This window comes from Hemitrygon akajei, chromosome 8 (assembly GCF_048418815.1).
Source record: "Hemitrygon akajei chromosome 8, sHemAka1.3, whole genome shotgun sequence".
Taxonomy (NCBI): domain Eukaryota; kingdom Metazoa; phylum Chordata; class Chondrichthyes; order Myliobatiformes; family Dasyatidae; genus Hemitrygon; species Hemitrygon akajei.
In genome coordinates this window covers 8142490-8166392 of record NC_133131.1, presented here as the reverse complement: position 1 = coordinate 8166392, position 23903 = coordinate 8142490, and the positions used below count along the sequence as shown (strand labels likewise).

General features: G+C 41.9%; 1 protein-coding gene across 1 annotated transcript; it reads left to right on the top strand.

Annotated features, from left to right (window-relative positions):
- Positions 1-1105: 1105 nt before the first annotated feature.
- smg8 (SMG8 nonsense mediated mRNA decay factor) lies at positions 1106-22436 on the top strand. Its single transcript, XM_073053154.1, has 4 exons — positions 1106-2941; positions 9487-9632; positions 11509-12393; positions 19535-22436. Exons 1-4 carry the CDS (start codon positions 1405-1407, stop codon positions 19730-19732), a joined length of 2766 nt encoding a protein of 921 aa, XP_072909255.1. The 5' UTR covers positions 1106-1404; the 3' UTR covers positions 19733-22436.
- Positions 22437-23903: the final 1467 nt, after the last annotated feature.

The window sequence follows — 23903 nt, the reverse complement described above, 5'->3', positions numbered from 1 at the left end:
GAATTACTTTCACATCAATAAGGAGCTGAACGAGAATAAAGCTAGTGTTGTCAGTTTGTAAGGTGGGCAAGTTATTTTAGCAATTGTCTAGAAATTTCTAATCTGAATACTTAAATTCCAGTGATGAAAATAAAATCAATTTTATTCCTTTATCTCTCAATATGCAACATTTCGATGTCACGCTGTCATTATGGAATGATAAAAAAACATGCTCTAGTGATGTAACCTGTGATTAATTTTAGTCGTTTTGAAGTTTGCAATTTGTACAGTCGGCATCTTTCAACCATTCAATAATTTAAGCTGATAAACAGAGGTAATTTATTGATAAATAGATCTTGCACTGAACTTGCATTGTATGTTTTTCCCTACAGAGATACCTACGGGCTATTTCAACGCTAAAATGCCGTAGCAGAGGACAATTAGTCATTTTTTCCCGATTCTTGAAGTGGCACAAACTCATTTTACATTTGTAATGCGCAGATTTTCGCTTGTTAAAACTTAATCTGTATTTCGACCTGGGTGTCGTTGGAGAATTAATTTCTGTGAGTGTTTTTCCTTTGGGAATATAGTCCAAGACACAGACAGACAGAGAGACAGAGGCAGAGGTTAAAAGATGTCATGAGAATATTTAGTTAAATGTAAACCGCCAGTGAGATTAGAGTCCTTTTTATGAAATAAAAAATATAACAAGTGTTTAAAATCGTGCAGAGTGTTGGTTAAAAAATAGAAGCTATTGTTCCTGACGTGCAGGTGTTTTGAGATTGCTGGCGAAAATTAAAAAAAGAGATGATCAGAACATTGTTTATCTCTACCGAAAATTAGTGAGAGCAAAATCCATAATGCATAAAATTCAGACGGACGGATGGTTGAAGTTTATCAATTAACATGGATTGCCGTTAAAGGTACTAAGCAAATATGACATTCGATGATAATTTCATGACTTGGGTTAAGATACAATATTCTCTTCAGATGCACATGGAAATATTGACTTGACACTTGCCTTTTGACAGAGCTTTTAGCATTGCAGAAATGCTGAGAGTAAGGCCGGTGACGTTTTAAACTCAGTATTATGAGTAATTTTCACGCCTAATGATTGATATTAGCAGGTCCGTCTCTTGATAGCTTTTCACATTAAACATGCTTCATTTGGTGAAACCATTTTGTGGTTTGATGCTAAACTGTGAGACACTTAGAACCACGATTATTACCGGGGAAAAATGGTGGGTTTGGAGCGTAAGGAGAGAAGCGGGGTCTGGATTTTGCATTTATCAGTTTCTGAGGCGGAGAGGAAGGTCGACGAATTAATGCGAGCCTTTATTTATTTTGTTTCCGGTCGGAGGAGATAAACAGCCGGACCCGTTCCACGGAACGATTGTGAGTACAGTGGTTTTTCCGCCGGATGGAATGGCGGGTGGAACGACGAGTGAGATGGCAGCGGCCAGGCCGCTGAGATCTGTGTTGGCCTCGGACGGCGAGGACGTTGCTTGGAAGGATGAGGAGATGTGTGTGGTGGGCATCTTCGGCAAGACGTCGGAGTTAAGCGCAGAGAAGTATGCCATCGTCAACACCCTGTGCGACAAGCCGGTCTTCCCCTTATTTCCGTCCTTGATGAACGAGCATCACCAGGGTAATAACTTACTGCAGTGCTCCTACAACCAGGACAGTAAGGTCCTCTACCTGATACTCACCGCCGTCTGCGACAACCACCAGCTGTTGCAGGCCTGTAGGGCCTTGGCGGACGACATCTCCCACGCCGAAGCTCACGAGTTTTGGAAAGGAGAAGAGAAACTCCATTGTATCCACCTCCTCTACCTCTTCTCCGTCTCCCACATCCTCCTCCTGGTCCACCCCACCTGTTCCTTCGACATCACTTACGACCGTCTCTTCCGAGCCCTGGACAACCTTCGGCAAAAGGTTCTTCCTTATCTGAAGAGCACAATTAAAGATTGTCCAGTAGGGAAGGAATGGCGATTGAATTGTAGACCCTGCCCTCCGAGACTGCTCTTTATTTTCCAGCTGAATGGAGCTTTGAAGGTCGAGCCCAAGGGTCTAGACCCTTCCAATCTGGATAAGCCCAAGAAACACTCTCCCAAAAGGAGACTCCAGCATGCCTTGGAAGATCAGATTTACAGGATTTTCAGAAAGAGCAGAGTGCTGACCAACCAGAGCATTAACTGTCTGTTCACTGTTCCTGCCAACCAAGCGTTTGTGTATGTGGTGGCAGGTCAGGGGGACGATCCCATCAGCATGCTGATTGGGCAACTGAAAGGGAACTGTGCCATGAGAGAACATGAATCTCTGCCGGTTTCTGGTTCACGGCGCTATCAGATGATGAGGCATGTCCGGCAGCCATCCTTCATTCTGGAGAGCAACCTCAACAGCTCTAGTGGGCAGCTGGTGGACTGCACATTGAAGGAGTTCCTGTGGCAACATGTGGAACTGGTACTAACTAAAAAGGGTTTTGAGGATAGTGTCGGAAGGAATCCACAACCATCACATTTTGAGCTTCCTGCCTACAAAAACTGGCTTGCGGTGGCCTCCAAGCTCTACGATGTGATGATAAACTGGAGGGATGATGAGCTGGGATTTCTCTCTGGAGACCTTTCCTCCAAGATACAGGTACAACTGAGAGGCCTTGAAGGCTTTTTGGATGCAGATAATAAGTTTTCTGAGAACCGCTGTCAAAAGGCCCTGCCTCTGGCTCACAGTGCCTACCAGTCTAACCTGCCCCACCATTACACAACGACGGTCCACAAGAACCAGCTGGCACAGGCCCTACGTGTTTATAGTCAGCATGCTCGTGGGCCAGCCTTCCAGAAGTATGCCATGCAGCTGCATGAAGATTGCTACAAGTTCTGGAGTAATGGGCACCAGTTATGCGAAGAGAGAAGCTTAACAGATCAGCATTGTGTTCATAAATTCCATCTGCTGCCTAAACCAGGTGAGTTTGGTTTGGGTTGAGTTATTGGAGAGGGGGGGCGGGGAGGGAAAAGCCTTGAGAGAGAAGTTAAATGCACATAAATGCAGAAACCCCATCCCGATATGACAAGTAATATTTATAATCATGAGAATATATGATGTACCAGTAATTGTACAAATTTATTGAAAGTTCATGAGAAAAATCATGTTCAGTGTCTCCATCACAATGAAAAGAACTAGAATCTGTTTTACATTCAGATTTAGACCAGTTCTCTATATAATAAGTTCTTTACTTTTTATGTAATTTTCCAGAAATTATCCTGTTTTCCTCTAATTTTGAAATTAAAGTAGTCCAATAATTTTGAACTTTAAGCTCACAGACTATTAAGGTGGAAGAAATGGCTCCTAATACTTACCCTGCCATTAAATAAGATTACGCTTGATCTTCAAGACAGTGTCCAGTTTGGATTTCCATGATCTCCAAAATCTATTGCTCCCCCTGTTGGACATGTTCACCAGCTGAACATCTGTGGCCCTTTCATGTTTTCACAACCCTCCAAATGAAGTTTTGCTTTATTTCGGTTCTGAGTAGCCAACTCCATCTCTCCTAAGACTAGTTCTGGACTCCCTGAACAAATAAGTAACCTATTAGCATCTAGCCTGGAAGTCCCCTTCAATCTCAAGTTTCAAGGAAATTGCCTCATTTGTCTAAACTCTAAAAGTACTCCAACTTGTTTTGGGGAAAATCCCTTCATCTCTAAAAAATTAATGCAATAAGTCTTCACTGTATTTTCTCCAAGGCAATTATATCTTTTCTTGGTCATGGACCCAAACTAATCAGAATCAGGTTTAATATCATGGTGTAGGTTATGAAATTTGTTGTTATGTGGCAGCAGCACATTACAATACATAATAAAAATGGTAAATTAGTATGTATGTAAATTAAATAATTATTGCAAAAAGAGGGAGAAAAATGTGGGGTAGCGTTCATAGGTTCATTGGCCATTCAGAAATCTGATGGCAGAGGGGAAGAAGCATTGTAAATTAAAAATTAAGTTTCACTTTACATTGAGACACACAGTGAAATGCATTGTTTGCGTCAATGCCCAACACTGTCCAGGATGTGCTGGGGCAGCCCACAAATGTCACCGTGGGCATGCACACCGCTTAATAACCCTAACCCGTATGTTTTTAGAAATGTGACAGAAAACAGAAGCAGACAGTTATGGGGAATTTGTGCAAACTCCTTGCAGACAATGGTTGGAATTGAACCCCAATCTTGCACCTGGTGTTATATAGTGTTATGCTAAGCGCTACACTGTGGTGCCAGTCTTAACGATAGATATTGTCAGGAGAAAGACAAGGGAAAAGAACTTTAAGCTTGTAAGGTTCTTGCAGGTATCTTGAAGATTCTGGCTGAGATTTTTCTTCCCTTTTCCTACCACTCCCTGGTACATGGCTGATGATGTGTGTTCCCTTCTAATGCCCAGCCATTCATAAATCAGATAAATTTTTGATCGCACAATCTGGTTATCTGTCTCCTTCCTGCTCCCTTGGTGCATTGTCAGCAGCTTCTGGGAGATGGTCCCTGATGTGTGCACATTCTTTCTAAAGCAGAGCTGCTCTGTAATTGCAACAGAGTGGCAATTATTGTGGGCAATCGAGGTTTGATTGTCTGCATGACTTCCAATTAGCTATAATGGTGGGATTGATTCCATACAATTCTAAAGTGTATTGTGCATTGACACAATCTGTGTTGTGCTTTATTTGATAAAGGTAATAAGTTATTAAAATAGCATAAGCCAAAGAGGAAATGTGTGTTAAATATTGTTTTCATATTACTGCTACACAACAGTTTATAGAGTAGCTTTTCTAATCCTCCGTTAGTGTTGATATTGTCTCGAATTGATTCAATAACTCTGTTACTTTGTGAGCCCATTTCAGAAGTAAGAGCTGTTGGTTCACCCTGAATCCTATTAGGTTCACTGACATTCTTCAGGAAGGGTAAACCCAAGCAGATACGTTTTTGTCTTTGGACAGCACTGTATTTTAGATTAATTATATACCTAATAGTCAGAGGAATAGAGACAAGATTCTGTGGGCGCAATAGAGGCACCTGGATGGTATGTTACTTTCTAGGTACCAGGGTCAGGGGAAGGGTGAGCAGCCAGAAGACTCGGTACCCAAGGACATAGGTAGTGAGGAGGTCCTGAAGAGAGATTTTGGGGAGCTAGGTCAAAGCTGAGAAGCAGGACCTCAGGGTTGTAGTCTCTGGATTGCTGCACATGTCAGTGAAGGACTGTGTGCCGTGAAGGGGGAATTTGTAGAACGCGTACGAATGACTTTTTAGAGCAGCTCGTGGTAGAGCCCATTCGGGGATCAGCTATTCTGGACTGGCTGTTGTGCAGTGAACTGGGAGCTTAAGGTATAGTTTCTTCAGATATATAAAGTGTAAAAGAGAGGCGAGAGTAGATATTGTACCTCTGGAAATGATGCTGGAGGGGGAGTGATGGGGGACAAGGAGGGCCTTTTAAGAGGCTCCTGGATAGGTACATGGAGCTTAGAAAAATAGAGGGCTATGGGTAACCCTAGGTAATTTCTAAAGCAAGTACATATTTGGCACAGCATTGTGGGCTGAAGGGCCTGTATTGTGCTGTAGTTTTTCTATGTTTCTATGAAATGGAGGATGAACTGAATAATTATTTTGAATCAGTCTTCACTGTGGAAGACACTAGCAGTATGCTGGAAATTCAAAATTGTCAGGGAGCAGAAGAGAATGAAGTTGCCATACTAGGGAGAAGGTGGTTGATAAACTAAAAGGTCTGAAGGTTGATAAGTCACCTGGACTAGCTGGTCTACACTCCAGGGCTCTAAAGGAGATGATTGAAGAGGTGGTGGAGGCATTCATAATGATCTTTCAAGAATCAATGATTCTGGCATGGTTCCAGAGACTTAGTCTTTAAGAAGGGAGGGAGGCTATGACAAGAAATTATAGGCAGTTAGCCTGAGCTCAGTGGTTGGGAAGATGTTGGAGTTGATTGTTAAGGATGTGGCTTTGGGATACTTGGAGACACATGATAAAATAGGCTGAAGTCAGCATGGTTTCCTTAAGGGAAAATCTTGCCTGACAAATCTGGCAGAATTCTTTGAGAATAACAAGCAGGATAGACAAAGGAGAATTGGTGCGTTAACCGAGTCACGATATGAACGTTCCTGACTCGACCCTTTTTTATGAGGCGGAGTGGCTAGCTTGATGCTCAACCTGGCACGGATGGAAAGAGTGCTCGGGGGGGGGGGGGGGGCGGCGACTTGGATTCGAATTTGGGAGCCTTCGCTCCGGAGTCCGGTGCTGATGCCATTGCGCCACCAGCGCCATGTAGGTTGAGTTGGAGGTGAGAAAGGCAAATGCAATATTAGCATTCAATTTGAGAGGACTAGGATGTAATGTTGAGGCGTAATGTTGAGGCTTAATAAGGACTGGTGAGGCCTCACTGGAGTATTGTGAGCAGTTTTGGGCCCTTATCTAAGTAAGAAATATAGTGACATTGGAGAGTGTTCAAAGGAGGTTCATGAAAATTATTCCGGAATTGAAAGGCTTATTGTTTGAGGAGCAATGATGACTCTGGGCCTGTGCTCACAGGAAATCAGAAGAATGGGGTGGGGGGGGGGGGGGTCTCATTGAAACCTATCAAATGATGAAAGGTCTGATAGAGTGGATGTGGAGAGGATGTGAGGGAGTCTAAGACTGCAGGACACAGCTTCAGAGTAGAGGGATGTCCATTTAGAACAGAGATGAGGAGAAATTTCTTTAGCCAGAGAACGGTGAATCTATGGAATTCATCGCCACAAGTGGCTGTGGAGTCCAAGTCATTGGGTATATCTGAGGCAGAAGTTGATAGATTCTTGAATAGTCAGGGCATGAAGGGATACAGACAGGAGGACACGGGCTGAGAGGGAAATGGATCAGCCATGATAGAAATGGCAGAGCAGACTCAATGGGCCAAATGGCCTAATTTTGCTCCTATATCTTATGGTCCAATAGTCTAGTAGTAAGCAGCTTCAAGGACAATACATTAGCCAATTGTGGGAATATGCAAAGTTTAAGCAGCTAAACATAGTTATCCTTACATTAAATATTGTATAGTACAAGAAGACACCAAGTCATGTCTGCATTATTATTAATATTAATTGTAGAGTAGAAGGTGTTGCTATTTCATCGACCGTACAAGGGAAGCCAGTTTCCAGAATCGTGGAAGTCTTGTGGAAATCTGGTTGGCCAGAAGAGCAAGCGCTGAAAGTTCACCTAGTTACTAAATCTGACGGCTGAGCATAGGGATTGATAATGAAGACAAATGAACAGGACAGAGATTAGAAGAAGCATCAGAACCTTATGGGCAACCAAAGTAGGAACTTAGAGAGGCTGAGATACAAGTGATCACCCGTCCCACAAGGAGAAAGTCTCAGAAACTCACGCCAGCCAACTTTACATCAGGTATTTTCCACAGGTTTTTAATGAACTTTATTGGAGGGTAGATGTGTGAAAGAAAAATGTTTCTGCACAGTACAGAGCCTTTGACCCATGATGTCGTGCTGAACTTTTAACCTACTCTAAGATAAATCTAACCCTTCCCTTCCACGTAGCCCTCCATTTTTCTATCAGCCATGCACTGATCTAAGAATTTCTTAAATGACACTAATGTATATACATACACACAGACACGCGCACAGGATCTTATATAGTTAAATTAAATAAGTAGTGCAAAAAGAGAAAAAAAAAGTAGTGAGGTAGTATTCGTGGATTCAGTGTCCATTCAGAAATCTGATGGCGGAGGAGAAGCTGTTCCTGAAACTTTGAGAGTGTGTCCTGTCTTCTAGACCTCCTTCAGCAATGAGAACAGTCCTGGGTGAAGAGGGTCCTTAATGATGGATGCCCCCTTTTGAGGCATTGCTCCTTGAAGGTGTCCTGGATGCTGGAGATGCTAGTGCCCATGATGGTGCTGACTCAGCTTACAACTTTCTACAGTTTATTTTGATCCTGTGCAATGCTCTCTCTTCCCCCCCCCCCCCCACCCACCCATACAAGACAGTGATGCAACCAGTTAGAATTCTCTCCACGGTACATCTGTAGAAATTTGCAAGTGTCTTTGGTCTCCAATAAGATTTCATCACATATTTCCCTTTCCCTTTCAGCATTTCAAAAATCTTTTCTTTCATTCCTACCATCCACTCTCCAACTTGCTACACTTCTGCATGTAGCCACAGTGAGACAACACCCGCCCTTCAATCTCTTCCCTTCCAACTTCCAGGGACCCAAAAACCCATCCGGGGAAGCATGATTTACTTGCACTTCTTTCAGTCTGTTATACTGTATTTCTCCATAAGGTCTGCTCTAAACTGATAAAATCAAATGTGGTTTAGATAATTGCTTTGCAGAATACTTGTATTCAGTTAGCAGGGACATCCCTGGGTTTTCTGTTGCCTGCCACTTTAACTCTCCATCCCATTCTTATTCTGAAGCAAAACAAAGCTCAGTGCATGGATGAGCGCGTGGTACCGTAGCAGTTAGCACGATGCTGTTGCCGCTCAGGGTGTCGGAGTTCAGGCTTCATTTCCTATGCCCTCTGTAAGGAGTTTGTATGTCCTCCCCGTGACCACGTTGATCTCCTTTGGGTGCTCTAGTGTGCTCTCACGGTCCAAAGATGTACCAGTTAGTAAGTTATTTGGTCGTGGTAAATTCATCTAGTCTTAAATTGGTGTGTTACTGGACGGTGCAGCTCGTTGGGCCGGAAGGGCCTGTTTCGTGCTGTATCTCTAGATAAATAAATGTCTTGTCTCACATCTGGGCACCTTGCAACTTTTCAGACTCCATCAAACTTTCCAACTTCATAACTCATTCTCTCGCTTTTCTCTGTACCAAATCTGCCATTTCTACTGCAAGTCATGTATCTGATATTGGCTCAGTTTTTCTCCATTTGTATAGTTTGACTTGTTAGACATACCCCACAATATTGGTGTTGTCAACATATATATTTTTAGTTGCATATTCACCCTGAATCTGCTCACGTAACCCATTTGACCAGATTGTCCTTTCAACATACTCTCAGAGCAGCACTGACCTCACAGATATACTCTTCATCTTACTCATCCATCCTTCCTGCCACCTCTGATGCTAACTAAAATTGCTTCTTCCTCTCCTTTCCTTTTCTAATGAAGAAGCTTTGACCTGAAACATTAACTCTGCTTCTCTTTCCACAGATGCTTCCTGAGTTGCTAAGTCTGAAGGAGCATTTTCTGTTTTTATCTCACTAACCCTGTCTGGTCAAAAGTAGTGCCCTCCATTTCTCCACACGTCCATTCCAATGACTTCCTATTGCAGTTCGTTCCTGAGCATTTGCACATGTTATTGTTACAAAGCTTGGAGAAGTTTCAAACTAGTGTGGTGTGTCATATATGTGTCGTCATTTGCCAGGGCGCGTTGTACTCCTTGCTCCTGGTGCAGCAATAGTGCAAAATGGAATGGGAGACATATTGTTGTGCATCTTGTATGTTTTCTTCCCTTTCTTGCAGGAGAGAAACCAGAGCCAGATAGGAATCCTCCTGTGCTCTATCACAACAGTCGTGCTCGCTCCACCAGTTCCTGTAACTGTGGTCGCAGGCAAGCTCCTCGTGATGATCCCTTCGACATCAAGTCAGGCAATTATGATTTCTACCAGGTATTGCAGGATTTTCTCTGAATTACAGACAGATACATTGAGCTAATTGTGATTCGTTCCTCATTTACCACATAACTTGTAACACAAATTACTGGAGGAGCTCGTGCCGGCAGTTTTTTTTTGTTCCTTTTTGTGCCTTGTGGTACATCGGGTGACAATTTTGCTTTTACCTTAGCATTTGTCTGGTTTTTTTTTAAACAAAGCCAAGTTGCTAGCTTGATGCTCGACCCAGCACAGAGGGAAAGTGTGCAAAGAGCTGGCCAGATTCGAACTCGGGCAATTTGCCTCGAAGTCAGGTTCTGATGCCACTGCACCACCGGCTGGCTAAGGCAGCATCTAGGGAGAGGAATAGAGAGCCAATGTTTCGGGCCGAGACCCTTCATCAGGAACTGTGGTTCTTTATTCCTCTTCATACATGCTGCTTGACCCGCTGAGTTCCTCCAGCATGTTGTGTGTGTTACTCTGGATTTCCAGCATCTGCAGAATCTCTTCTGTTTATGATTGCTTGCATTACTTTCTTTCCTGCTCTGGTAATGGAAATGCCCTTCCCTTGGACAACATTGGTGGTACGGAGAGGGGAGACTTGCAGCTTGGGCAACTGCCGGTCTTACATTTTAAAAAAACCTTGCCCAGGCTTGCGCCCTAGAAACTTTCCAAGGTGCAAATCCATGGTCTATCAAGACTAACGGAGGCCTACATACATACTACAATGGAAATAAAAGGGGACAGATTTTAGTGGCTGTTGACGTATCTGGGATCAGTTTTACATGTTTGAGTTGAGTGTCCTGTTTAATGTACATATTTGTATGTTGGCATAGAAGAATGAAAAGCAAGACTTGCTTTTTCACCTGAGAAGCTTGTACTTTCCAACCAGTGAAGTGCTTTTGAGCTGTAGTCACCATCATAACATAGCAAATGTAGCTGGCACTTGTGAGCAGTAAAGTTCCACAAATAACAGCGTGAAGGAAACAGGATTATCTGTTTCATTATGGTGTCAGTTGAATATTTATTTCCAGGATGATGGGAAGAGTGCGCTGCCATTCTTCAGTAGTGCAGGAGGTAAGAATGTCAGCAGAAGTCTTAGATTGTCCTTTAATTTGAAAGACACCATTTCCTCAGGATTTCTGTCCGGATCATGTCCCAGGTTCCCAAAGGGCAGCCTTACTGAAAGATGAGTGACAATTAACGAGCCACAGTAATGTCTGAACACGATGTGCTCAGATGAATCACAATCACATGTATTATCATTAACGTGTGTTGTGAAATTTGTTCTTCTGTGACACCAGTACAGTGCAATACATAAAATACACCATAAGTTACAGTAAAATACATATATTTTTGCAACACACACAAAATGCTGGAGGAATTCAGCAGAAAGAGTACAGATGACGGTTCAGGCTGAGGCCCTTCTTCAGGATAGTTCTTGAGTGCTGAAGAAGGGGCTTGGCCCAAAACATTGACAGTTTACTCTTTTCCATAGGTACTGTGTGATCTGCTGAGTTCCTCCAGCATCTTGTGTGTGTTGCTTTGGATTTCCAGCATCCGCAGATTGTCTTGAGTTTATTTTTTTTTTGCCATTTCCACTTGCATTTTTGCTCTTCCAACCTTTTACTTCACCATCAGACCACCATGTTATTCTGCAACCAGATGGGATTTTCCAGAGGCATTTGAAACCCAAGTCACTGTTCTAAAAACAAGATCATTGTAACTATAACTTTTTGACGTTGCTGTTTATTGATGGCCTGGAGATCTTCTGGGCAGGCCAATAAGGTTTTTGTCTTATTTAAAATTCGAGAATACTAAACCCATAGTGTAATAAGAATGTACTGTTGATGTGAACAAATCTGACATTCTTTTAAAAAACAAATCTTTGCAGATTCAAGAGGAGAAATGCTGCGGGAAGCTTGAGCACTTCTACTTCCCCATCTTCCAGCCCAGCACTCCTGATCCAGCTCCGGCGAAGAACGATTCCACCGTGTCCACACTCCCCCCACAAGAAGGCGAAGGAGAGAAAATGAAAGAGAAAGAAGCCCAGACTCAGGGCGAGAGCACCAGTCTGAGTTTGGCGCTCAGTCTCGGACAGTCCACGGACAGCCTGGGTACGTTTCCCCCCGACCCTCACGCAGGGGGTGACAACCCTGATGCTCATGGCCAAGGAGGTGAAAATAAACCAGAGAAAAGGCCCAGCATAGTCGATCGGCAGGTTTCAACAGTTGAATACTTACCCGGAATGTTAAATTCTAGTTGTCCAAAAGGACTTTTGCCTAAATTTTCCAGCTGGTCCTTTGTCAAACTGGGCCCTGCCAAAGCTTACAATTTCCACAGGGGCCTGGACCAGAGTGGCTTCATACCAGGGACAAACTATCTGATGCCGTGGGACATTGTCATAAAAACTAGGTCTGAGGATGAGGTGGACATGGACAGCAACTCTTGGCCTGCCCCCAACAAGTCTGTACCAGCCAAGCGCGCCAGCACTGTGATCGGCCGAGGTAGGCGGAGGGACGACATTGCTCGGGCATTTGTTGGCTTTGAGTATGAGGACTCGCGCGGTCGCAGGTTTATGTGCTCGGGGCCAGAGAAGATCATGAAGGTGATGGGGAGCGGGCCGAAGGAATCTGCCATCAAAGCCCTTTCCTCGGACATGCCCCTGTATATCCTCTCTCCTTCCCAAGGCCGAGGACTTAAGCCACACTATGCCCAGCTTATGAGGCTGTTTATTGTGGTTCCGGATGCTCCATTACAGATCATACTTACGCCACAGGTAAGATTACAAACCTTAAGTGCTCTTTATCAGGTTTATTAGGCAACAATTTAAACTGAAATTGGGTGTTGTAAGAGTGAACAGGTGGAAAAATTCAAATGACCTCATGAATTGTCTTGTGAATCATTAAAGCGATTGCCTAATAATTTGCATTGAGGCCCAAAGTTTAAATTGCTCCCAGAGATATTTACTGTGCAAGCTTGTTTGTTTTATTCGGTTTCTAAATTGAGGGCAGCTTCAACTGCAGATCATGTTACCCTAGGGTTTAGTTTTAGTACTTTGATAAAGCAATATTTCTAAAGATATTGTCATGAGATTACATTACTGTAGTTGAGATTTCAAAGGACATCATGTGCAGTTTGTAATATTTGTCTCCTAAAGTCAAGGTAAAATGTATTATCAAATTGTGTATATGTTATACATATCGACATTTATTTTCTTGCAGGCATTTACAGAAAATAAATTAAAATTCATAAAAAACTACACAAACAACCAATGTGCAAACAAATACAAATTGTGCTCGTAAAAATTATGGTTATTATTCTATTATGAATTTATTGAGTATGCCAGCAAGAAAATGAAACTCCAGGTTGTATATGATGACATATATATATACTTTGATAATAAATTTATTTTGAACTTTACAATGTGTTTGCAGTTTTTTCTTAAAGAGTACTTGAAAGTGAGTCTATAGGTTGTAGAATCAGTTACAATGTTCTTGTGAGTGATGTCATCCGTGCTGGTTCAGGAGCTTGACGGTTGTAACTGTTTCTGAACCTGGTGGTGTGTGACCCAAGGCTTCTGTCCCTCCTGCCTGATAGCAGTAGTGAGAAGAGAGCCTGGCTTGGACGGTGGGGTCCTTGATGATGGATGCTGCTTTCTTGCGGCAGCACTCCATGTGAGTGTATGCAATTGTTTGGAGGTTTTGCCTGTGTCCACCACTGGCTGTAGACTTTTCCATTCCATGGCATTGCTGTACATTAGGTGTTTGATGGTTTTTTAAAATAGGTTCTTTTGGCATTCTTTTTTCAGTAACTGCCTGTAAAGAGACAAATCTCCAGGTCGTATATGGTATATAGACTTTAATAATGTAGTTTGAACTTTGTTTCCACACCAGGCCCTGATCCACCTTTGCTCAGTGTAGCTGTGAAATGAATCCAGCAGCAGATGTGCATCCCTTCAAAGCTGCATTTTATCTGGAAAGAGCTGACATGATAGAAGAGGAAGAACGTGACAACATCTGCTGCTGACAGTGGTGTTGAGATGAGATGGTGTCTGGAACATCACATTTGAAATGGCGTAGTAATAAAAGTATAGTATTGATAGCATCATTAAACTGTCAGAGGAGGTTGATTTTTTAAAAAATGCATCTGGAAATAGTGTTGACAAAGAAAGTTACACAACAGATTCACCCAACGGCCAAAGCTTACAGCTGGATTACTACGGCTGGCAGAGCATAACTAAATAGGAAATGTTAACATAGCATTTTGCAGTGGGGTCACTGACTCTCAAGCTTGACTGTAAATTGTGATTACAGGGAGTGTAGGCTCAGCATAAGATTTTTAATTATGTATTGCTATTGGTAAGATGGAAATGCACTTGCTTACATGGGTTGGGAGTATTGCTTTTGACTGAGTGAATCTTTCAGGTGCTTAACAATGCTACTCACTGGAGTTTAGAAGAATGAGGTTTGGGGTGGGGAAGAATAAAATATTGAAAGGCCTAGATAGAGTGTGCACGAGATGATGTTTTTTACAGTGAGGGAGTCCAGGACCAAAGAGCTCCCTCAGCATAGAAGGATGTTCCTTTAGAACAAATATGAGAAAGAACTTGATTATCCAGAGGGTGGGGAATCTGTGCAGTTCATTGCCACAGACGGCTGTGGAGGCCAAATCATTGGGTATTTTTTTAAAGTGGAGGTTAATATGCTCTTGGTTAGTCAGGGCATCAAAGGTTACAGGGAGAAAGCAGGAGAATGGGGTTGCAAGGGATAATAAATCAACTGTGATCAATTGGCGGAGCAGACTCGATAGTCCAAATAGCCCAATTCTGCTCCAATGTCTTATGGTATAAACTGGACCTCTAAAGCTGTAGGGAGGTTGGGAAAGTGGAGGTTGAGAGCTTACTTGGGGAAACGTGGCCATAATCCATGCAATTGGAGAATGTGCATGAGAATGTTACCAGGGCTGGAATTGGTAATAATGAACAAAGATTCACTAGGCTGGGACTGTTTTAACGTGGAGCTGAGGAGGCTGAAGAAAAATCGGATGGAAGCAAAGAAATTTACATGGTGTCTAGGGAATAAACAGCAAAGTCTTGCCTTCCCAAGCAGAGATGCTAAAGGCCAGAGAGCTTGGATTTGATATAATTGTTAGAACATTATAAGATGGTTGAGGAAAAATTACTTTACCTGTGGGGGGAGGGTTTGGAGCTATCAGCCTGAGAGGGTGGTAGAGGCAAACCCTTATCAACATTATAGAGTCCTGAGTTCAGTACTTGAAGGGCTGTGCCATGCAAGGTGTTGGAATTTATTGGCAATATTGGCATTCATTTCAAGGGGGATAGAATATAAAAGCAAGGAGATAATGCTGGGCCTTTATCAGACACTAGTCAGGTCACACTTGGAGTATTGTCATCTCTAGACCCTGTATCTCAAAGGATGTATTGTAATTGGAGGAACACCAGAGGAAGTTAATGAGGATGATTCTAGGAATGAAGGGGTTAACATATGAGGAGTGTTTGGCAACCTTTGGGCTTGTACTCACTGGAATTCAGAAGAATGCAGGGGATCTCATTGATACCTACTGAATGTTGAAAGAACTAGTTAAGGTAGATGTGGAGAGGATGTTTCCTATGATGGGGGTATCCAGAACTAGAGGGCACAGGCTCAAAATTGAGGGGCAACTCTTTCGAACAAAGATGAGAAGGATTTTTTTCAGCCAGAAAGTAGTAAATCTGTGGAATGCTCTGCCACAGACTGCCATGGAGGCCAAGTCCATGCGTATATTTAAGGAGGAAATTGATAGTTTTCTGATTGGTCAGGACGTCAAAGGATGTGTTGAGAAGGCAGGTGTATGGGGTTGAGTGGGATCTGGGATCAGCCATGATGGAATGCTCTAGCGGACTCGATGGGCTGAATGGCCTAATTCTGCTCCTATGTCTTATGGTCTGATAAGATCTTCTCAACTGGCATCAATACAAAGGGGCAAGATGTCTTCTGCGTAATAAATTTTCTGTTCTTCCCTGACTAATTCCTCTGCATCCACCTCTGAGGGAGAATCTGAACCATGATTGAACTTTGCATCCAGAATGCTGCCCTTCAGCTTAAGCTGCATTCCCTCCTTCCACTGGGAATGTCAGCCTGCATCTTCTGCCGAAGTTTGCAGGGGGGAGTTAAAGGTGATTTTCTTTGTCAAGTTGCTACTGACTTGCCCAAGGCTGAAGCATTGACTGTGTACTCAATACTCATTACCAGGGAAAGACATTCAGAGATTTGCTTCTGTGCAAATTTCCTTTCTCCACAACTTCAACTTCAGTTGAAAGCTGTGGCAGACATCCAATGTTATTGAGGCTATTGGGCTGGCTTATTCATCACAATAAACGGTTTTCACAGTTGGCAAACCAGGATTCAAAGGTGGTGATGAATCAGCATATAGGAGGGAGATTGAAAAACTGCCTGAATGCTGGTATAACAACAACATCTTTCTCAATGTCAAGAGCTGATTGTTGACTTCAGAAGGGAATCAAAGATCCATGAGCCAGTCCTCATCGGAGGGTCAGAGGTGGAGACTGTTGGCAACTTTAAATTCCTCAGTGTTTTTATTATATCAGAGGACCTCCCCTGGGCCCAGCATTCAAGTACAATTATGAAGAAAGCACAGCAGTGTCTCTAGATGTCAGCGTGACATCTAAAACTTTGACAAACTTCTGTAGATATATGGTGGAGATATGTTGACTGGTCATATCACAACCTAGAATGGAAATACCAATGCTCGTGAACAGAAAATCCTACAAGAAGTAGTGGATATGGTCTATTCCATCATGGGTAAAGCCCTCCTCACTATTGAGCACATCCACAGGAAAGCAGTATCCATCCTCAGGGACTCCCACCACCCAGGCCATGCTCTCTTCTCACTGCTTCCATTAGGAAGAAGGTACAGAAGCCTCAGGACTTGCACCATCAGATTCAGGAACAGTTATTACCCGTCAACCATTAAGCTCTTGAACCAACGGGAATAATTTCACTCAACTTCATTTGCCCCTTCACTAAACTGTTCCCACAACATATGGACTCATTTTCAAGGACTCTTCATCTTATGGTCTCAATATTTGTTGCTTATTTATTATTATTATTTCTTTCTTTTGAATTATTTTCAATTATTTATAATTGAATTATAAATTCAATTATTTTGAATTTGCACATTTTGTTGTTTGGCACACTGGCTGAACACCCAGGTTGGTGTGGACTTTCATTGATTCTATTATGATTATTGAATACGCCTAAAGAAAATTATGAAATATATGCTGATATATATACACGCACTTTGGTAATAAATTTATTTTGAACATGAGGATGTAGTTCAAGGTTAAGCTTAGTTCAAAGTAAATTAATTATCAAAGTACAATTTATTTATTACTAAATTGTGACATCGTAGAATAGAAGGATGTCTGTTTAGAAAAGAGATGAGGAAGAATTTGTTTGCCAAGAGGGTGGTGAATCTATGGAATTCATTGCCACAGATGTCTTTGAAGGCCAGGTCATTGGATATATTTTAAGTGGAGGTTGATAGGTTCTTGATTAGTAGGTACATCAAAGGTTATGGGGAGAAGGCAGGAGAATGGATAATAAATCAGCCATGATGGAATGACAGAGAAGACTTGATGGGCTGAATGGCCTAATTCTGCTCCTACGTCTATGGTTTTATGTGCAATTAAAATCTTAATATATACTGTACTTCCTACTATGACAGATATTGGAAGAAATTTTGTCCACATTCATTGGTTTATAAAGTTCCTGAAGCTTGCACAAGGTTTATGACTTTTGAGGATTATAGAACATAGAAATCTACAGCACATTACAGGCCCTTTTGCCCACAATGTTGTGCCAACCATGTAACCTACTCTAGAAACTGCCCAGAATTTCCCAAGTGCATTGCCCACTATTTTTCTAAGCTCTATGTACCTATCTACGAGGCTCTTAAAAAGACCCTATTGCATCCACAAAAGACCCTAATGTATCCGCAGTAATTTGTCGTTTTGATACCTTTTTAACTATTTCCATGAAACTTTAGCTAGTTGGGGTAGCTGCTTAATTGGGCTGAAATATATTGGTGCGTCACAATTAACTGGAATCCACTGTTAGAAAAACTTCCGGTAACTGTACTGTTGACATAATACATAATTTATATTCATACTTTATAATTGTTGCCTCAGGCCTACTTTTTTTCCAATAACTTGAGATCTATTTCACGGAACCTAGATTTATTTTTTTAAATTGTTTTCTGTAAATGAAGATGTTGTATAGGGAGAGTATTTACTCTGGGGTGGATCATTCATTTATGATAATGTTACTATAAATTATTTGTAGTCTATTAATTATCTTGTAAAGGTAGCCATCCGAGCATTAGCTTGCTAGATACTTGTTGATATCAATTAGCTGTGCCATGCTTGGCAGCCAACATGCTTTTCTTTATTTGTGAATTATACATTCTGGATATTTCTCACCTGCATTCTCCTGCTACTGTGGCAATGACGCCACACCCAAGTTGCAGGAGCAACACCTTACAGTCCATCTGGGTAGGTTCCAACCTGATGGCATGAACATCGATTTTTCGAACTTCTGGTAATGCCCCCCCCCCCCCCCCCACATCATTCCCTTTCCCTCTCTCCCCTTATCTCCTTACCTGCCCATAACCTCCCTCTGGTGCTCGTCCCCCTTTTTTCTTTCTTCCATGGCCTTCTGACCTCTCTTAGCAGTTTTCCCCCCTCTCCAGCCCTATATCTCTCTCACCAATCAACTTCCCAGCTCCTTACTTCACGTTCAAGACAGCTGCAAAACCATTTTTTTTATGTGGAGTGGCAAAGCAGATAGCGAGTTCAGGCTTTCTGCATTCAGCTCTGCACGTGTGAACTATACTTGCTATCACTTTCATAGCTTAGTAATGCTGAATGCTGACCGTTTCATTGTTAAAACAACCATGGTATGCAGTGCCTCGCTGGGAGTATATCACCAAAAGAGGCTAAGTCAAAAGGATAAAAGCCAGAAATGATTAATTGGCTGCTGCCACAAGAAAGCAGCATCCACCATCCAGACATTCTCTCTTCTCACTGCTGCTCTCAGGAAGGTGGTACAGAAGCCTTAGGTCCCACACCACCAGGTTTAAGAACAACTACTACCCTTTGTGTGTTGGCGCGTGGCCAAGTGGTTAAGCGTTCGTCTAGTGATCTGAAGGTCGCTAGTTCGAGCCGTGGCTGAGGCTGTGTATTGTGTCCTTGAGCAAGACACTTAACCACACATTGCTCTGCGATGACACCGGTGCCAAGTTGCATGGGTCCTAATGCCCTTCCCTTGGACAACATCGGTGGTGTGGAGAGGGAAGACTTGCAGCTTGGGCAACTGCCGGTCTTCCTTTTGAAAAAAAACCTTGCCCAGGAAACTTTCCAAGGCGCAAATCCATGGTCTATCGAGACTAATGGAGGCCTACACTACCCTTTGACCATTAGGCTCCTGAAGCAGCATAGATAACTTCACTTGTCTCAACACTGAACTGCTTACACAACCCATAGACTCTCTTTCAAGGACTCACAACTCATCTATCTCTCATTTTTATATTTGCACAGTTTATCTTATAGACTTTGGTTAATTGTCCATCTTTGTGTGTGTTTGTATCCTATTGATTCTTTTATGTTTCTTTGTATCTACTGTGAATGCTTGCAAGAAAATGAGTCTCAAAGTAGTATATGGTGACATTTACGTATATACTTTGATAATAAATTGACTTTGACAATAAATTGATTTTGAAACATAGTAATTTATCATGTTTCAATCTTGCAATTGGTTTAGAAAGTTTATATTGAGAAATTTTCACATGTAAGTGTTTAGATTTTTCTGTATTAGATTTAATTTCTCTTTACCTTGCAGGTTCAGCCTGGTCCTCCGCCCTGTCCTGTGTTTTATCCTGAGAGACAAGAAATACTTGTGCCACCAGATGGACTCTGGGTGCTCCGCTTCCCCTATGCCTATGTAACGGACCGTGGACCCTGCTTCCCCCCCAAAGAAAACCAGTCACTGATGAGTTATCGGGTGCAGCGGGGAATCCTTAAAGCTATCCCTCAGTGATGGCACCTTAGTGACTACACAATGTTTGTCTTTTCTTAAACAACTTCCTCAGTAGGGGGAGACTAGAGGTTGAATGGTGGACTGCTCCAAGCAATTAAAGTTGAATGAAGTGCTCTTGTGGGCATGAATTACTTTCTTGCACTAACTAGGTGTCAGCAAAATCTGAGCATGCATTTTCTGACCAAAAGGTATTAAGGACTCTATTCAAGTCAGACCCCAAAAATATAGGCACTTCCCATTACTGTACACCCCAGTCTCTGACTATACTTTTCCAGGTAAACTGTGATTAAATTTACTGCAGTTCCTCTGATTTTATTTTTTCTCCTTATGAGGTAAACCCCACTTTAATTTTTCTGATGAAATGCTCTTTCCCATTCATGTGTTGTGAAGAGAGATGACAACTCATGAGGACATTGTGACGCCAGTCATGTGAATTGTGACAGTGATGTCCATAAAATCAGTATAAACTGCAAAAGAGACTTTTTGAAATTTAAATAAGGCCTGTGACTTTAATTAAGGGTTCTAATGGTCTTCACGATTCATAACCTCATCCAAATCCTCAACTGCATTTGAGTCTTAAGTGACAAGCTCATCGCCCTTTGGTTATTTTGGTACCATTTATCCACTGCATAAAAATAGCTTTTGGTAGCAATGAGTGTTTAATTTGTCTCTGTCTTTAACTCTGCTGTGGGAAGTAGTTTTCAGATGCTAGTTCCCCCACTCATTTCCATTTTTAATACTCACTATGATGTTTCAATAATTGAGAATGAAATCTTAGGTTAAATAGCTGCTCATGTTGACTGCACTATATCCAAGAACATGATAAAAATGCCCCGGACAGGGGCTTAACGCCAATGCAAGTCTTTCACTAAATAATCCTTTAAAATGTTTGAAATGGGGTTTTAATTTATGATGTTAATTGGAACCTTGGTCAGATGAGTAAACTTTGGAATTTATATTTATCCCTCAGTGGTTGAACTGACTTGATTTTACTAATGATAATCAGGAGTTGCAATGACAGAGTTTTCCAGGTCAGTTGTAGAGAAAGTGTCCCTAACTTAACAAGCCCTGTCCCAAGAAACTAACACCAGACAACACAAAACATAGCTAATCTGGTGTTTAGAAATTCTGATGCTCCAATCAAGAGTGTGGTAGCAGTCCAATCTTTGAGACTACCAGCTATATTTTGAGAAGGTTTTTTCTTTTGTTGAAGGAACCTTTTCATGTTCTGGAATGACTTTTACTCATGCAATTGTTTAGAGGGTTTGGTGTGCTAAATGGTATTCATGTCCTAAAGGGAAGATCTGAATTGGATGCAATCAGGGTGTTGGTGAGATAACAAACATTGAATGCAGCCTTTGAAGTTTACATTAATATGTACAGTGTTCTTTCTGAGGAAGATTTGATGTTAGTGTACCCTTGATAGCTAAATTTTGTGTTATAAATCCAACAATAAAATGCAAATCCACAGGGATAGGTCCTTGGATTACCCATGGATTATCTATCTGAAACTAACATGATATCTGGTCTCCTTCCAAAGAGGCTAGCAGTGGTAATGGTTGCTGCTCTGTAGCGTGACACAAGATTGGTGGAACAGAAGTTTACATTCAAATTGGTATTGGTTAATGTTACAATTTTATCAGTCAACTAACCTTGCTTAAGCTGCTTGACCAAACTGATGAATTTGCAGATACCAGTCAAAATACTATTTTGAAGGACAGTTGTAAGTGCAGTTTGTGGTCTGTTGACTAATTTATTATTTATGATGAGAGAAAGTTGCCTCAGTGATATCACCTTAAACCTGTGTTACATAATGCATGTAGCTCAGGAGCTCACAGTGACTTTGAGCTCCTGATCAACCATTTGATCACCATAGCTACACTGACTAAGTGCAACTTGGATCTGATTTAAGAGCCTCTCATATCTTCAATTGCAAGTTCAAACCAGGTAGATTCAGTGAGTAGGAAATTTGGTGTTGACTTCTGGCTGATTTAATCCAGAAAATTTGTTCAGCCCACTGCAAACTTGTATTTTTAAAACTGTGTTTCTTGGAGGTTAACCGAGGCAGTGGAAGCCTTTAAGGATGGGAGGTCTGAGTTGCTTTCCATGCAAAGAAATCCTGTAGCTGCATTAAGGTGAATTTAACAAGTAACCATTTAATGTAAGTTTCAAAGTTTTGATATTAAATTATACAACAAAGTATGAAATGAGTCCAAGTACAGGTTTTTACAATCAGTGTATTTCACTTCATATGTGGAGGAATTGCATACTTACTTGTAATATCACTTGAACATGTCACTTGTCAGTCTCCCTCCAACTGCATCATGGTTGAAATTGCACCTTCATTAATCTTCTGCTGTTTTCAACTCCATTTATTCTAATTGCTGATTTGTCAGTATCCCTTTTTCCAGCATCTATAATATTTAACTCCTCCAAAAGTATGCTGCTTGTTTCGTAACTTGCACCCTCTATTCAGCAGCTTATCATTTAAAATATTTTCACCCTTGCTTTTAAATATTCACGATTGTCTCTCCTGCCCCTAATGTTGCTAAGCCCAGCTTCACAACTCTCCAAGATAAAAATGCCCCTCAAATTGCGCCCTCAATGCCCACTCTTGTCTCCCTATACTCCTTCCCTGTTTGGGAAAACCCTCTTAAATCTTTCTGCCTATTCACTGTTCTGTTAGCTTATTTAACGTGCTGCTTAAAAGCTACCTTTGACCCAGCTGCTGATTATCTGTTCTCTCTTTCTTCATTCTTGTACTTCTGCCAAACACCTTGGGTGTATTATAAATGTATCATAAAGGAGTGTCATAAATGCACGTCATTATAAAGAATGATAAACAAAATACTGGAAAAGCAGCTTATCAAGCAGTGTCTATGGAAAAGGAAACAGGTTAATGTTTCAGTTTAAAGACCCTTTGTGCTTTCTTTTGTTTTTCATGTTGTGAGAGGTGGCTCCATTAATCTTTTTGTTCTGAAAAGGACCGATGATGCTGTTTATACTGTTCAGCAAAAGCATTTCTCTTTAATTCCCCTTGAGAAGGAAACATTCAGCACTTGTTTCTGAGATTTTTAAGTAGATTACCTTCACTATATCTGGGCATTGGCTGGAAACAACAAAGGTTGTCTGGACCAGATTGGCTCCCAGTCCCACCATGGTATTTTAAGTTTAGAAACGTAGAAAGCCTACAGCACAATACAGGCCCTTTGGCCCACAAAGTTATGCTGAACACGTCCCTACCTTAGAAATTACTAGACTTACCTATAGCCCTCTATTTTACTAAGCTCCATGTACTTACCTAAAGCCTCTTAAAAGACCCTATCGTATCCGCCTCCACCGCCGTGGATCTCACCGCTCTCGGAGTAAAAAAATCTTAATCCTGACATCTCCTGTGTACCTACACCCCAGCACCTAAAACCTGTGTCCTCTTGTGGCAACCATTTCAGCCCTGGGAAGAAGCCTCTGACTATCCACACGATCAATGCCTTTCATCATCAGGTCACCTCTCATCCTCCGTCGCTCCAAGGAGAAAAGGGCCGAGTTCACTCAACCTATTCTCATAAGGCATGCTCCCCAATCCAGGCAACATCCTTGTAAATCTCCTCTGCACCCTTTCTATGGCTTCCACATCCTTCCTGCAGTGAGGCGACCAGAACTGAGCACAGTACTCCAAGTGGGGTCGAACCAGGGTCCTTTGTAGCTGCAATATTACCTCTCGGCTCCTAAATTCAATTCCACGATTGATGAAGGCCAATCCACCATACACCTTCTTAACTACAGAGTCAACCTGCGCAGCTGCTTTGAGTGTCCTATGGACCCAGACCCCAAGATCCCTCTGATCCTCCACACTGCCAAGAGTTATGAACAAGTTATCATTTAGCTTGCTCTGTGGTGTGGGGGGGAAAATACTTTTGTTACAGAGGCTGTATCCTGAAGAAAATCAGGACAAATATAAAATATCTGTCAGCATCTGAACATAGTTTAATGGTTGAATATAGTGTCATCAATTCTTATAACAAAAGGGCTACATTACAATAGCATTTACAATGGAGGTGGTCACTGTGTCAGCAAAGAGTCACTGAGAAGGGAAATTGCTTATTTTGGATTCATGGAAGGAAAAACTGCCTAGTTTGTCTAAAAAATAAGGTTGTCATCAATATAAATCAAA